Here is a 15,108-nt window from a genome sequence, read left to right as displayed (position 1 = left end):
GATAAAAATGGCCAATGGTTGTTTGGCCAAGCGTGTCTGAGAGCCGATTAGCCGTTTTGAACCATGTGCATATCATCCTTTTCGCATTCTCCCTTATGCACCAGCGAAGAGTCATAAGGCAGATTAGCTGGGTTCGCGTTGAAGCGTATCTTAGTAATGAATTATCAGCAGCGTCAGAGTAACAACCCAAGACAAACTCATCAGCAAACCTGTAAAACAACAAAATACGCATAAACACCAGCCCCAATCCTCTGATGCTCCCTCTTCCTCCCCACAATCTTAACCCTGCCCTGCTCCTCAAGCCCATTAACCTTATCCTCATACCCCTTCACCTGCCAAACCGACTCTCGAATCGTCGAAACAATAACGCCCCCAGCTTTAGTAACTCTCACAAACTCATCAAATGCCTCAGGTCCAACATGTCCCTCCGTCATAGTCCCGACACAAATAACCGCATCATAGCTCTGTGAAGGAATATCAAGCTTTTCAGCGAGATTCGCGACGTTGAGTGATTTGTAAACGCCTGTTCTGTTGGCTACTTCTAACATACCGGGGCTTAGATCTATGCCGTGGATGTTTGAGGCGCCGAGGTCGGTCAGGGCTTTGCCGACGAGACCTGTTCCGCAGCCGGCGTCGAGAATCTTAGCGGAGGAGATTTGAGTGTTGAGATGGGTGAGTAGATCCTGGGATGCGAGGAGGGGAGCGACGTATTCTTCTTTTTCGACGTCTTGGTTGTAGGTGTTTGCCCATTCATTGTATGTACTTAGCGTCTCTGAGACGCTGGTCGCTTTGAGGGAGCGCTCGAGTTGGGACATGTTGATTGATTAAAATAAATGGGCTATTTAGCTACTGGCTTGCAAGCGTCAATCTTGTTTGTTGTAGCAAAGAGGTGTGTGTAGATGAGGCGTTGGAGAGGGGCGGGCATTTGTATCTTACTCAGGCTAATGACGTAGTGGCATGACCGGACAAGATTACACCGGGAATCGGAAGATAAGCATCACAACAGATTAATTTCTCACAGCCAAGACTCAGCATTCTGCAAGTAACGTAATGATGATGTTTATTCTTATTCGAGCCATGACTATCGCGCGCAAGACGATATTACTCAAACCCATCAATCGCCCACCAAAAAATGCCGTACTTAAATACGATCAAAATCCGGTATCAACAGCCCCGAGCGATGCAACCCAAACCTCGGCGAAATCTTGGCCAACTCAGCTACAAACCCGGGCACACCACCCGGAATCTCCATGTTATACCATAACTTCGGATCGTCCATCGCCAGCGCAGCCTCGTGCATCTGCACAATCTCCTTGCTATCCCAGATCCCCTCGCGTCTATTCAACCTCCGCAGCAGATCCAGCGCTCTATCACGATGCGGTCCCTCAGTGCACGACCATACCACCACTGACAAGCCAGAGACTAGATCGCCGTCGAGGGAGAAGCTCGGTTGGCCGGGTGTTATGAGCCGCTGGGCGAAGATCTCGGCGGCGTTGAGGAATGCCTCGGCGGTGTCGGGGGTTGGTTCAGAGAGGTCTTCGGGACCGCAGGACATGCCCATTCGCCAAAAGGTTTGCTGCATGTTGAGGTATGTGAGTTGCGGGGATGCTAGGTCTTGGTACTCCCATGTAGCGATGTGTTTCTTTGTCAATTCGAATCGCGAGTTCCAGACCTCGAACTTGGCATCCATCTCGGCCCATTTCCTTTCCAGTTCCTCCTTCTGGGGTGCGTCGAGGGTAAACACGTCGATCTGACCGTCGTCGTTCATGGAACATGAATATGGCGTTTGCGCAATAATGTCGACCGTCTCGACGTCGAGTCTGCGCAGGTAACTCGCTGCTTCATCGAGGTCCTGGAATGGCTGGTCCGAGATATCACCGCTCTGCAGAACATCAAGACAGCCAGAGTGGATATCCGGAATGATGGTGTCCTCCATAAACATCGATGCCTCAACGCCTAGGTTTGCAAACACCTCTGTAAGCTTCCTCGTCATCTTCTGCTCCTTCGCACCGTTGATCAGAAGAGGCGACGAGAGCAGTTTCGTTCCGGCGCGGATATGTCGGATCGACTCGGCATATCGACCAGTGATGCCCTCGAAAGCAACGAATAACAAACAGCACACAAGAGTACATTGCAGATCAAAGGCAGACTCCATGGACATGTGGGGTATTATACGCTGGATGGACTTGTTGTACTGCTGCATAGCCAAGCTTTTCAGCTGCTGCAGCGGAGAACACGTCTCTTGACCGGCCATGTAGAACCTATGCGCAGCACCAACAGCGATGATGGCGTGTCTAATAGGTTCGCACGAGTGCGCAAGAGGGAGGACATAGTTGATGTAAAAGTTTGATGAGCCAGGCGCGCAGGTGAGTTGAGAGGAGGTCCAGTGGTGAAAGTGGTGAAAATAGCAGTTCTCAATGGATGACTCGGCTATACGGGGGTTGAGAGACGAGATGGTGTATCCAGCGACGGGCAGTGAAGCGCGCTGCTGAATCTGGTTCTTGTTGGGCGTAGCGTAGCCGTCGCATTTAACACGGCCATCGCGACAGCGGCGACACGTCGGCTTCTCCTCATCGCACTTCAAGTGCCTGACTCTACGACTCACAGTGATTAGAACCGACTCAGTACCCAATTAAAACACAAATACGTACTTGCTATATAGATATTAGTCTCTGATTCGTCAATCAAGCATACGGCGTAGGGACATACCATGTTAAGCAGCCAGTGCGAACTTTTGGTCTAGAGGCACGCTGCCATTTGACCTTCTTGGGCAGAATTACGAGCTGGTCCGACGATGTAGTCATGATTTGTTCCTTTTCTTGGTAGTTACGAGAAAGCTTGGGTCGAAAAACAAAGCAAAGGCAGGGAAAGCGAGAGAATTTTGATGCCGTTGGATGGTGCCCTTGGTACGGGGAAATATTAACATGTCGCAGTTCTCCACCCGCCAAGAGGCGCAGTCTACGCGCTAGCAGGGCATCAATCCCTGTTTTTACGGTGTAGCCAATCATGCACACGATGTCGGGCTGAAACGTGGGTCTCACAGCATCTGGAACTGTCTGTGTCATACCGAGAGAAGTCAATAACTGCGTAAGCCTCAATGATTGTTTAGTAGGCGTAGGTTCTGTTTAGAAGCAATAATCATGCATATTTGACAGTGCCTCCCAATTCACCTGAAACGGCGCATCTTGGCATGCACGTTTTCGGCACTCAAGAGCCGATAAGGCTGAATTAGAGGGACAGAGATCGCGATGAATTGCGCGGCTCCCAGGGGCTGCGCAGGTTTGAGAACCTCTAATTGTCATTTGATGCTGGAATCACACTGGAATTATGAGGCGTTGCTTCACGGCGAGCCTGATTGGGAAAGATATCCGTGATGAGGTTGATATGTGACTAGCGGAACTATTCTAAAACATTCTGACACTACGAGATTGACGAAACAAGTCGTCAACGTCGTTTAAGGGCTGATACTGCCAAGAATCAAAGGGAGTATCATGATCTGCTGCACCCGTTCCGCACTTTCGGAACCACTCCGGAACTCGGAACGCTTGGCTCGGAACGGCCACAACGCTATATTCTCCATACTCAAAGCTCTCAAAACTGTCTGGGACAATTTCTCTCTTCGGATTAATGGTGTTTAAGCGTATGTACAAGCCTACAGACAACCATAAACATTATCCCGTATAAGATATCTACGGCCGGGCTCCACTTCAGCTTTGGAACTTTTGGTAATCACAAGTTATGCTTTTGAGTTTGGTCGCTAACCAAGGGGAGGATAGTCTTGAGAAACAGGCATTTGGGCGTTTTGTTTCGTGGCGGAGTACGGCTCACGGGAATGTGGAATGGCTGTATAACGTTAATACCACGAGGTGAGCCAATTGAAAAGAGCTCAACCAGCAGTATCATTTGTCGTTTCGTTCAGGAGGTTGTTGATTAGCCTGAATTTGTAAACGGCGGCTTACGTCGCCCTTGTTAGGGAGCCCAGGGTTGTAGAGCACTCACCGGAGCTGACCCCTCAAAAGATCACAATGGAACTTTCTCCTCGAACGCCGAATAACACCTTACACAGAAGGGGACTACAGAAAAGGAGATCTTCAGGATAACTCGGCCTTGGCAAAAGTGTGTTCTGCCTCTAGTTACCCAGCTCTTCAACCTCCTATCATCTTGGCATTACAACCCACCATGAAGAGAACCAAAGTCCCAATCACATGTATCACCCCGTAAGTAGCCCTATCAAATTGTGCTATAAGCTTCGTCTTGGCCTCGCTAATCGTGAATCCCCTGAGCCGCTTTTCCGGTACACTGCCTCGACTCCACTAAAATGGGTTTTTCGGGAATGCCGAATGTAATGCGCCTCAACACCAAGAGTCATATCCGGAGGCCGAGAAATCCGTGGATCGCGGATGAGACTTCGGAAAGATTAGATAACTATGGATCTTTGGTCGATCAGTACATCACTCGTCGATCTTGTGAGTATCCGAAGCGAAATGTTACGTTGTAACGTTGGTGAATGAGGCCATCTCTTTGAAAGGTTTCGCAGGCGGTGAGTGAGACTCAGATATCATGAGTACCGACGCATCGATTCCTAATCTATGGCAATTTATACCACGTATTGATATCATGTAAGTCACCGGCTGTAGACTTGGTTCCTTCGTCTGACTCCGTGATCGTTGAACCCAAGGACCAGGACTGATGTAAGCTCAATGCCTGTAAAGTACCATGGTAACATCACCTTTTAGCTGAACAAGGCTCTAAGTAATTCCATCCGCGAATTTAATTTCCTGGCTCCTTTGTACAGAGAACTTGCATGCTCCGAAAGCAACGACATGTTGAATCCGTGGACGTATTTGATGCACAAGTGGCTGGCTCATTCCATCGCATAGTGTACAGCCTGGTTTGAATACGCTGCCAGTTAAAGAGAAGCTTCCCTTTCCTTGTCCCGTGGTTGCATGTCAAGTTCAATTTTGCTCGCAAACACCGCGGCCTTACCGGCTCCTCAGATGTCGGTGAGCCATAGCACGTCCAGTGGCACCCGTAAATTGATCTAAACGTCAGAGAGTGATCTTATGTACATTAGTCCGAATCAATTGAGGTGGTTCCAAAGCCGAGGCCCATTTGATTAGACGCGCGCCTCGGTACTCCGTAGTTTCGTGATACAGAACCCGGCCATCCGCTCTTCGGCCACCCGTCTTTCGGTGAAGCCAGACTAGTGGGTCCGTGCCGCGGAACCCCGATGTCTGATCTTCACAACTCTCATATCTCAGACATGACATCATCTCCTCACCGCAACCATCATGACTCCCAATAAATATCCAGTTTAAAAGTCAAATCGCATATGGCCCTACCAGATCCGCACATGCCGCCCGGCCGCTTCCATCACGCCATATGCGTGGAGACCAGCAAAGACGGCTCTGGTACTCTGTACCATGTCACCGGGGACGTCACTTCAACAAACGGGATGAGCTATGAGAGTAGAGAGTCATCTGATCCCGCTCAATTAGAGGGTTTCTATTCTAAACAACTGCTGGGCTATACTAGTTCCGACAGCCATCCGGGAAAATGGAATGCGCTTCTTGCTTCCCTGCCGACTCCGCCGCAGCAAAAGGCTTCGAATCCGAGCAACCACGGCCGCGTTGAACCGTTCAAGGAGAAGATTGGGGATTTTGAATATGTTTTTTATACTGATGGGGAAGAGCGAAAGCCGCTTTGGAAATGTACTGAATGGGTTGAGTGGTATGCAATTCCTGCTCTTCATGAAAACGGCCTTATTTGGAGCGGTGATCGGTGACTGCTCTGACATTAGATCTCCTTGTTCAATAGTTCGAATTATCCAAATTTCTAGTATAATTCTCCTGCATATTACGTGTCTCGTCTGCCACGCGTGTATCAGTGACTGTAGTTGTCTCGCACCTTTCCCTCGACAGGGACAATGGATGCTCATATCAATAATGCCATTGCAGCAAACAGTCCGGCGCATATCGCAGCAAAAGAAAGCTTCAGGTCCCTAAAACCGCCGTTCGACTCCGCTGGTGCATCAGCACTAGCTTTAGAACTACCAGTCTCCTTAGACACGGATTCAGTAGCCTCAGCTTCATTCGTCGCTGTAGTCGTAGTCGGATACTCACTCTTTAGCTTCTCCAACCCAGCAGTAAGTGTAACCCTCCCATACTCAAACGTAGGTCCATAAATTTCTCTCAAATCTGACTCCCCCTTATACGTCTTGGGTCCAATTGTCGACGGTCCATTAGCCGGTCTATTGACCATGTTACACTCCTGCGCAACAGATCTGTTCATCTCGCAGTGGAGAGAGTAAAACCATTTCGTACCGTCTTGTTGCTCCGTGATGACTACATCCATGATGCCTGTTGGTTCTGCGCTTCATGCGAGTGTTTTCTCGGCCCAGGGGCCTAAGGTTATTGTTTGGCCGTTTCTGTCACAGCTATCAGAGTCGGGTGGGCAGTTGAGGAGGTATGTTGTTGCTGTGACGTCTGCGCCTAGGATTTTCCCATGAAGAATCATGGCGTCTGAGGGGACCAGGAGGAGGTCTTTGACTGATGTTGACATATTGGCGTTGGAGGCTGATGATGGCAGAAGGGCTTGCAGTTAGGGGTTTTGTATGGAATTGAAGAGACTGTCTTTTGTGTAAAACATGTAGTCATTCAGATGATTGATTTTTATCAGCGGTGAGGTTGAGGATGAGATGTCAGCAAAGTGAAACAGCGCGTCTTCTCACGCGACCAAGTCCGTGCCACATCCTTAATTTCGCAGTGTGGATTACAAGTACAGAATCTCACCAAACAATATTATTGTAGTCAATGCGAAAATTAGAAGGACGTAAAAGAGTAAAAACCGGATCTGTAGAGACGGAAACAGAAGCCATGTCTTGGTATGCATCGCGAACCTCGTGTTGTCGTGCATAGGCCTTGTCAACCGCTCCGCGAATCTCCGAAAATGGATCGGCCAATTCTCGCTCTTACATCAACCCATCACGATGTCAGTCTTGTTCGTACTCATCTATGTACTAAAAGGTTTGCGACACTAGACTTTCCGCAGAAATAGAATAATTCCAGCCTTTACCTTAGGGAACGTCCTCCGCCGGTGCTTGTCAAAAAGGCTCAAGGCAGATGACGTCGCGTTCCTAGAGCTATTTTCGCGCATTCTCATTGGCCGCGACAATTGCCCAGGTCCGTCAACCCATCTCGTCACGCAAACATTCTCTAACTCCGTCTCAGATGAAATCTCAAGAGCCCTAGAAAAAGGAATTAAACTCGAGTGGGAGGACGCCTACGATTTTGTAAATCCGTTCGGTGACATAAGAGGCCCGGCTTTCAATAGTGTTTGGACATTCGACCTCGACAAAGATGTTCTTATTCCCACCAAGCATGATCGGCTCTGCCCTGCACCTCTCAGCCTGGCAAGAGATCGGCTACTTACTTTGGACGACTTTGAAATGCTGAAATTGCCGAAAGAAACAACCGCAGAGGAGGGGATTACGCTAGGACCGTACTGGGATCTTCAACCTAAAGTTGACCATCGACGGAAGGCATTCCTTGGTCGCATCCTCCGCGACTTTGGTCATACATGGCGCCATTTGCTGCGGAGAGAAATGAACCATGTCACATTCATGAAGCTGGCATACGCTATTATCTGGATTCTCGATCTAGAGTTCACTATAGTGGAAAGGATGGGATTCGAGCATGTTGGTGGCCGCGGCGGGCCATATGTCGGAGTAGCAGACTTGCCACGATGGGATGTCCCTGATGAAACGATCGTGCGAGTTGGTACATGCTGGATTGTGTTTGCACAGAACATTCCAAGCGGCCTTGAGATGGTACGAGAACATAGGAAAGCCTACGCAACGATCGGCGATACAACTGGTACTGCGACATACGCAATACTGACCCTCAAACAAATCGTCTGCTGCAAGTTCCAAGACGACGAACTAGTGTACGCACTACCCGGGACACTCTTTGGCGACACCGATCCTTCTGGTTCCGCTATCGAACTGCTTCTCTGGACCTCAGAACTTCTTCCAGAACCACCCCAGCCTTGCCGACTCAACCATCTTCCCATCGAGATCCAAGACAGGGTCCTTTGTCAAGCAGCGACAAGCAGCGTTGCAGCAGCTAAATTGGGCATTCAGCTTGCTTCAGGGTCACCGTTTTCTTGGGCTGAACAACGCTGTAAGATCAGACTGGAGGAGGTACTAAGACATCGAACAGAGGCATCACCTGTCGAATCTCAGATCTTTCTCAATGGGGTGATGAGTGGATTATCGTATAAACGCGAAGCAGCACCCAGTCGTTTCAAGGTTGACATGGGCTCGCTTCCTGCGCCTCCACGTTCCACGGTTGCTGTGCTTCCGCCATAGATATCACGCAGCCGGCTCGGCTGGACCGGGCCAGTACCGTGATGCGCAAAGCCAATTATTCCGCGATATTGTCGCGAGGAGTATGTAACCTAAACAATACCATAACTGCGTCTTGATTCAATTAATTAAAAGAAAATATTCTTCCTCATAAATCTCGGTTCTGCGACGTTACTCTTGTAGCCAATTCATGACCAGCCCCCGCTCTGGCCACGAACAGCTTCCGAATATGGCATCCAGTACAACCCTGCGTTGGTCGCCCGCCACGCAATGATCTGATCAATGCGGCGCGCGCAATTGAGCAAAAACACATAATTATCGCGCATTCAATTTCTTCAAGTCTATGAAGCAGGAAAAAAATGGCGCAAGAAGCGAATGAACACGAAAGTCCTCTCCAGGCAGATGTACGGTTTCCAAGGAAGGGTTAACTGCTTTGCTGATTCTATTAGGACGCTGCGTCTTTGAGCCATGATTCCGCATTAGCTGCCTCGTACGTGGCTTCGCGTCATCTGGCGAATACTCGCTGATCTGGTGTCTAGTCTTGAGTCGGGAAGTTATCTGACCTCCCTCAACTCCAGCGTGCTAAACTACAAGTACGTTCTGTCCACATAACACATCCACGGCTAACCTCTTACCGCAGATACGAAGTGCGATTCTACAACAGACTTCTAGAATCAGTTTAGCTGACCGGACTTAGAATGGACGACGATATCATGCATTTCGTGAAGGCGTTTACCTGGTCGTAAGTCAACAGATATCTCATTGCAAACATGCACTAACAATCGTAAGCCCAATGATGATGAGGAGCAAGACAGAATGGATCTAGGCCATCATATCTACCGTCTCCTCCTCGGCGGCGATCTTTTCCTCGCGCCCATCGGCGATAAAGTCAAGCGCGTTCTCGATCTCGGCACGGGAACAGGTATCTGGGCTATGGACTTCGCCGAGTACACATTTCCTCCTCCAGCACATATTATATCTAACAATCTCCAGCGAATATCCCCAAGCCGAAGTCCTTGGCACTGATCTAAGCCCCATTCAACCCCCATGGTACATCCCCTCCCCTCGCCATCACCTCTCTAACATCCCCAGGACCCCACCAAACTGCGTCTTCGAAGTAGATGACTTCGAATCAGACTGGCTCTTCCGCCAGCCCTTTGACTTTATCCACGCGCGCGAACTAGAAGGCTGCATCAGCAACAATGCACAGTTCTTCACCCGCGCTCTGGCAAGTCTAGCACCGGGTGGATATCTCGAAATGCAGGCTGTGCACTCTGAGTTCAAATCCGACGACAACACGAAAGAAAAGGCGAAAAACGCGCTGCTTTGGATGAAGAATATGGTTGAGGGGTCTTCTAAATTCGGAAAGCCGTTGAATGTCGCGCCCGGATGGAAGAAGGAGATGGAGGATGCTGGGTTTGTGGATGTTGAGCAAAAGATTCTCAAGGTAAGTATTCTTGTTGGTGGGGAGATGCTTGCTGATGGAAGGATAGGTGCCTATTGGATCTTGGCCTAGGGATCCGAAGCTCAAAGAGATTGGCAAGTTTCAGTCTGTGCAGGAAGCGCAGGTTATTACATCGTATACGCCTGGTATATTCTCGCGTGTTCTTGGGTGGAGTGATGAGGAGATTCAAGTGTTTATGGCAAAGGTGAAGAAGGATCTTTCTAATCCGAGCATTCATCTTTATCTTCCTGTTTATTTCATCTGGGGAAGGAAACCAGAGTGATGAGCCGGTTCAGTCAGATACGTCGTCGTTCGAGGCTTTGGAAGGGTCATTGCGGGTGACATGGTGGATCAGCGTTGGCCCCAGTTAAGATCTAACAGTTGTATGTGTTGAGATTAAAGTTCAACCTGATTTCGTCTTGTTGTCAAAAATCACATTCTATTAATCTCTACGGAGTAGGCTGCAGCTCTTGTTGTGGCTTATTTCCTTGGGTTCGTGCTTCTTGGTCATCGTTATCTTGCGATATTGATAAGATAAGCCTCATCTAATCTCGACTGCTTTATCAACCATCTTCGGCTACCCGAGACTTCGAGAGCTGGTGTTTTGTATCTGAGTTTTGATCCCTTGAGAAAGCTAGTACCAAGTAGAAAAAGCACATAAAAAAAAGTTGCTTATATAATTTTGATAACTGGGGGACATTGGGCTCGTAAGTATTGTTTGTCAGTGGTATCATGAAAGACGTAAGGTGAGCTGATTGGCGGCATACCTCCCCCATACGATGCAATACCTACAACATCAGTATGTCGCGCACAACATTCTCCATTGCCTCAAACACGCTACAGTATCCTTACTAAGTTCCTGCAATACCGAAGCTTCTTTGTTGTGCTTCTGCCGTTTATCTTGAATGGTATGCTGCCAACACCAAGACATTGAGCTCATGTCCAATAAGCACGAAGACGTGAAGCTTTTGTGGATCACCCCAATGTTCGTGGGGTCGCTTGGGCGAACATCTCTTGGCATCGACTATGGGCTCAATTGGTTCTTTTTTATATCAGTATCGCTATTCCACCGTGTTCCGCACTATGTATGTGGTCTGCGAGTCTAGTTTTCAGCTATTCAGCCTTCAAAATAGATATCGCGGACCCAATTGGTGCTGGTGGTGTCGCAAGCCTCTTTCGCCGCGTATATGCTATCTTTGGCTACTTTTCGCGATTGACGGGGAGTAGAAACTTTAATGTTGAAGGAATAATCTGTAAGTGGCTTTCATCTCCTCTAAGAGATCGGATAGCGCAGATGCGGGAGCCTTACGCCATCCGCGACGCGTAACCCGACGTGCCCTCAGTCGCCCACTTGCAGACATTGGGGGCAATCGTGGGGGATTGCGCCATTAAGAGGCTCAGCACACTTAAGCGTAATTAAAACAGACCAAAAGACAAGCTTAATACCTTAAAATAAGCGTCCGATAGGTGGATAATCGTTCACGACTGTCATCGCGCCAAGCTCATTCGTATATGCGGCTATCAATCTCCCTAACGGTGAACCGTTGATACTTCCCAATTCAGCCCAGCACAAATGAACAGTTCGGATGAAAAACCAACGGGCAAACAAAAACACTTCGATGATCCTTCGTCCATCGTATCCGGTTGGCGGAGAATCACGGTCCGCCGGGATAATCCGCGGTGAATGTAACTGTGCACGGGAATTGTCCTAATCAATATGAAACGTCCGTCTTCCAAAAAAAGAAGATGGATAAGCTCATGGTTAAAGAATTAAGCTTATTGGTTAGACCGTCTACTAGACACGGAAAAAACTCCCTTTTCAAAATGACAGTGGATCGCATCGAATGTTTGCAACGTTGTTTAAATACCTACTCCAACCCCGCAGGTAAGTTGAATCGTCATCGAACTTTGACAATCTCATCGCTCACCATGAAGTTCCAGACCCTCCTCACCGTGGCCTCGGCCAACCTCGCTCTCGCAAACAACCTCCTCGCCAAGACCGCCGACTCATGGATCCGCAACAACCGTGAGACCCAGCGCGCATACTGGTACGGCCGCGCGGTCGTCTACGAGGGCATCGAGGCCACCATCGAGCTCACCAAGAACAAGACCCTGCTCTCCTGGTACCACGACCAGATGGAAGATGTCGTATCCCCCAATGGCACCATCATCAACTATGACTTGACAAAGTACTCGCTTGACAACTACCGTATTGGTATGAACTTGCTGTACTGGTACAAGCAGACCGGTGAGGAGAAGTACAAGATCGCTGCGGATTTCATCCGTGATAGGATCAACCAGCATCCTAGGACGCCGACTGGTGGGTTCTGGCATCGCTCGCCGACGTATCCGGATCAGATGTGGCTGGATGGCATTTTCATGTGCGATAGCTTCTACGCTGAGTGGACTGCTGAGTTCGATGCCAAGAACACTACTGCTTGGGACGACATTGTCCTTCAGTGGGATAAGATCCAGGAAGTCACCATCGACAAGGAAACCGGTCTTCCCGTGCACGGCTTTGACGAGAGCAAGATCGCTGTCTGGGCTGACCCCGAGACCGGTGCTTCACCTATCGTCTGGTCCCGCGCTGTGGGTTGGTACATCTGGTCGCTTATCGAAGTCCTCGACGTCTTCCCCAAGTCTCACCCCGGTTACAGGCGTCTCGTCACATACTACAAGGATCTCTCCTCCGCACTTCTCCGCGCCCAGGGCCACGAGTCTCACCTCTGGGAATTGGTCATGAACAAGGAGTACGAGGGTGTAGAGGGCAACTACATTGAGAGTTCCGCCTCTGCCATGTTCACCTACGGATGGCTAGCTGGTCTCCGACGCGGCCTTCTCGATGAGAAGACGTACACCAAGCCCGCTAAGCAAGCTTACAAGCGCCTTATTCGAGACTTTGTGACCAAGAACAACAACGGAACTATTACCTGGGAGGGAACCGTCGAGGTTGGGTCGTTGAACAGTGATGCTTCTTTCGAGGTAAGTTTTTGTGTCTTGCGATTTTATGGATCTGGCTGACTTTCGCAGTATTACACTGAGGTTCCTGTTGTTCCTAACGATACTCGCGGTATGGGACCTTTCATGATGGCTATTTACGAGTGGGAGCGTCGCAGCAAATAAGCGCATGACGGAATGATCTTATAGACGTAGACTATAGATTGAGATAGAGATGATGACCGATAAGCTTTAGTGTACATATTTAATTCTAGTGCTCTGAGCACGTACATTTATTTAGTTTGCGTTCCGATTTCACCGCGATATGTATGTATTCAATGCCTGTTTAAGTCTTGCGTCTTCAGCATATTGTCATCGTGAGTTGGTGGCGCGTCCATGTTAGCGCGTTGATCGCTGACCCTTGAATGATACGCAACGAAGTGGCATATGCCCGGTTATTTCCGGAGACTTAATCAAGTCTACGATTGGCTCGCTGCCGTTTTCGCTATTAGACTCCAATATCATTCCAAAGGGAATATTGATGCTTTCACATGTCGCTGATAAGCTCAATGTGATTTTTGAGCCCCAGTCTCGGATGCGACATGAGAATTGGTTCTGACGTCAGATTAGTGAGCGATACCAATAGCTCATGAGCTATCAATCGCAGACTCGCATCGCATCTCCCGGTAGAAAACACTACCAAAACCATCGATTGATACTTCATACGTAGTCTTTGAATAAGTACCTAGTTATTGTTGAGTTCTCATAAAAAACAGTCAATCTCATTCCGACGATTACACATTCCAGCCTGCTCACATTACGTCATGGCCCGCATCTGTCATACGTCATGTCTCCCCGTCATCTTTCAGCCTCGTATATCTCAACTCCTCTCAACAACAACACAATCTCACCAAATCATCATCCACAATGGCAGAAGTCGCAGCTGGTGTCATCGCAGTCGAACAAGTCGTCTCAACCGGCCTCGAAGTCGGCGCCGCAGCCACCGTAGCTCGTCCCACGCAGCCTCTCACTGCAGTCTTGAGCCAAATCGCTACGACCCCGAAAGACGATGACTCGTATGTCCCTCACGCAGTGCTTGGCGGCAGTGCTAACAAGAGTAGTCTGTCCCTTGCAAGATCTCATCATAGCGTCAGTGTCATCGATGGCAAAGCGTACATCTTTGGCGGCAAGAGAGATGACGGTAAACTCTGCAACAACGATATCCACGCTGTATCCATCGGCGATCATCAAGGCGAAGGCGAATACGCATGCTACCCAGCCGTAGGCGACGAAGGCCAAATCCCCTCTCCCCGCATCAACCACGCCTCCTGCACACGTCGCGACACGCTCATCATCCACGGCGGCCAAAGCAGCGATGACCAACCCGTCGATGATGAATTCGCACTCTGGGAATGGGAGCCCAAAGCCGCACGATGGTCTTCAATAACCGCTGCTGGAAAAGCGCCCCAAGCTCGCTACGGACACCAGATCTTCTACGATGCCAAGAAGGATAATCTTGTTCTTCATGGAGGGTTTGAGAATGGGCAGCGGAGTAAGACGACGTGGTTGTTTGACTTTACGACGCGTCTTTGGCATCCTTTACCTGATGCACCGGCTGAATCTTTGGCGGCGCAATTTGTTGAGGGGACGCTGTACGCTATTAGTGCAGAGTCGGATGTTCATGGGTCGGTGCACTATATCAAGACTGGTACGATCCAAGATGAATCTCTCGAGGAGCTGCCGGAATGGACGACTGTTGACTTTCCCTCAAACCCTCTTGTTCCCGGTCCCCGCCCCCGCGTCGGCAGCGCTTTGATCCCCGTAACAACCGGCCACGGACGCCGCTACCTACTGTACCTCCTCGGCAGCCGTCAAGACGCATCAATCTCCAGCGATAAAACGTACACTGAAGAACATCCGTTCTACTCCGATATGTGGACGCTTCAACTTCCCTCCGATGGATACAGTGCTACAAGAGTCAAGGATGCTATTCGCGACACGATTCCAGGTGTTCAGTCGGGAGCTTTTAGTTGGCATGAGCTTGAGATTGCGCCGGCGGAGATGACGCAGGAGGCGGGGAAAGTGCATCCAGGACCGAGGGCGTTCTTTGGAGCTGATGGTTGTTTGGACGGGAAGGGGGTTTTGATGTGGGGAGGTGTTAATGCGAAGGGGGAGACTGAGGCTGATGGATGGTTGTTGAAGATTTCTTAGAGGCCATCGCGGTGGTGTATGAGACAAGGCAAGGCAAACAACAAGGGAGTGCTGATAAGTCAACAATGGATCTTTCAAGGGAAAGCGAAAACGACTATAGGTTAAAGCAATTGAGGCGTGCTATTTTAGTGGAAGTTCTCACCTTGTCTGA

At 49.4% G+C, this 15,108-nt stretch overlaps 8 protein-coding genes across 8 annotated transcripts; 5 read left to right on the top strand and 3 right to left on the bottom strand.

Moving 5' to 3' along the window:
- Positions 1-200: 200 nt before the first annotated feature.
- On the bottom strand, positions 201-815 carry FVEG_13178 (hypothetical protein; the record flags this gene model as incomplete). Its single annotated transcript, XM_018902558.1, has 1 exon — positions 201-815. One exon carries the CDS (start codon positions 813-815, stop codon positions 201-203), a length of 615 nt encoding a protein of 204 aa, XP_018761323.1.
- Positions 816-1,141: 326 nt separating this feature from the next.
- On the bottom strand, positions 1,142-2,254 carry FVEG_13179 (hypothetical protein; the record flags this gene model as incomplete). The annotated part of the gene is made up of 1 exon (XM_018902559.1): positions 1,142-2,254. One exon carries the CDS (start codon positions 2,252-2,254, stop codon positions 1,142-1,144), a length of 1,113 nt encoding a protein of 370 aa, XP_018761324.1.
- Positions 2,255-5,245: 2,991 nt separating this feature from the next.
- On the top strand, positions 5,246-5,861 carry FVEG_17461 (hypothetical protein). The gene has a single exon (XM_018906714.1). The coding sequence runs from the start codon at positions 5,333-5,335 to the stop codon at positions 5,783-5,785; it is 453 nt and encodes a 150-aa protein (XP_018761325.1). The 5' UTR covers positions 5,246-5,332; the 3' UTR covers positions 5,786-5,861.
- Positions 5,802-6,354, bottom strand: FVEG_13180 (hypothetical protein; the record flags this gene model as incomplete). Its single annotated transcript, XM_018902560.1, has 1 exon — positions 5,802-6,354. The coding sequence occupies one exon, from the start codon at positions 6,352-6,354 to the stop codon at positions 5,935-5,937; it is 420 nt and encodes a 139-aa protein (XP_018761326.1). The 3' UTR covers positions 5,802-5,934.
- A 1,093-nt stretch (positions 6,355-7,447) lies between these two features.
- On the top strand, positions 7,448-8,368 carry FVEG_13181 (hypothetical protein; the record flags this gene model as incomplete). The annotated part of the gene is made up of 1 exon (XM_018902561.1): positions 7,448-8,368. The coding sequence occupies one exon, from the start codon at positions 7,448-7,450 to the stop codon at positions 8,366-8,368; it is 921 nt and encodes a 306-aa protein (XP_018761327.1).
- A 356-nt stretch (positions 8,369-8,724) lies between these two features.
- On the top strand, positions 8,725-10,092 carry FVEG_13182 (hypothetical protein; the record flags this gene model as incomplete). Its single annotated transcript, XM_018902562.1, has 9 exons — positions 8,725-8,769; positions 8,815-8,855; positions 8,905-8,958; positions 9,006-9,012; positions 9,063-9,107; positions 9,155-9,312; positions 9,359-9,415; positions 9,458-9,812; positions 9,859-10,092. The coding sequence occupies 9 exons, from the start codon at positions 8,725-8,727 to the stop codon at positions 10,090-10,092; spliced, it is 996 nt and encodes a 331-aa protein (XP_018761328.1).
- A 1,633-nt stretch (positions 10,093-11,725) lies between these two features.
- FVEG_13183 (hypothetical protein) lies at positions 11,726-13,007 on the top strand. Its single transcript, XM_018902563.1, has 2 exons — positions 11,726-12,791; positions 12,840-13,007. Exons 1-2 carry the CDS (start codon positions 11,739-11,741, stop codon positions 12,930-12,932), a joined length of 1,146 nt encoding a protein of 381 aa, XP_018761329.1. The 5' UTR covers positions 11,726-11,738; the 3' UTR covers positions 12,933-13,007.
- A 666-nt stretch (positions 13,008-13,673) lies between these two features.
- On the top strand, positions 13,674-14,957 carry FVEG_13184 (hypothetical protein; the record flags this gene model as incomplete). The annotated part of the gene is made up of 1 exon (XM_018902564.1): positions 13,674-14,957. One exon carries the CDS (start codon positions 13,674-13,676, stop codon positions 14,955-14,957), a length of 1,284 nt encoding a protein of 427 aa, XP_018761330.1.
- Positions 14,958-15,108: the final 151 nt, after the last annotated feature.

The sequence above is a fragment of the Fusarium verticillioides genome, chromosome 6 (assembly GCF_000149555.1).
Source record: "Fusarium verticillioides 7600 chromosome 6, whole genome shotgun sequence".
Classification (NCBI taxonomy): domain Eukaryota; kingdom Fungi; phylum Ascomycota; class Sordariomycetes; order Hypocreales; family Nectriaceae; genus Fusarium; species Fusarium verticillioides.
The sequence above is the reverse complement of the archived record's forward strand: the minus strand, read 5'-3'. Positions and strand labels throughout refer to the sequence as shown.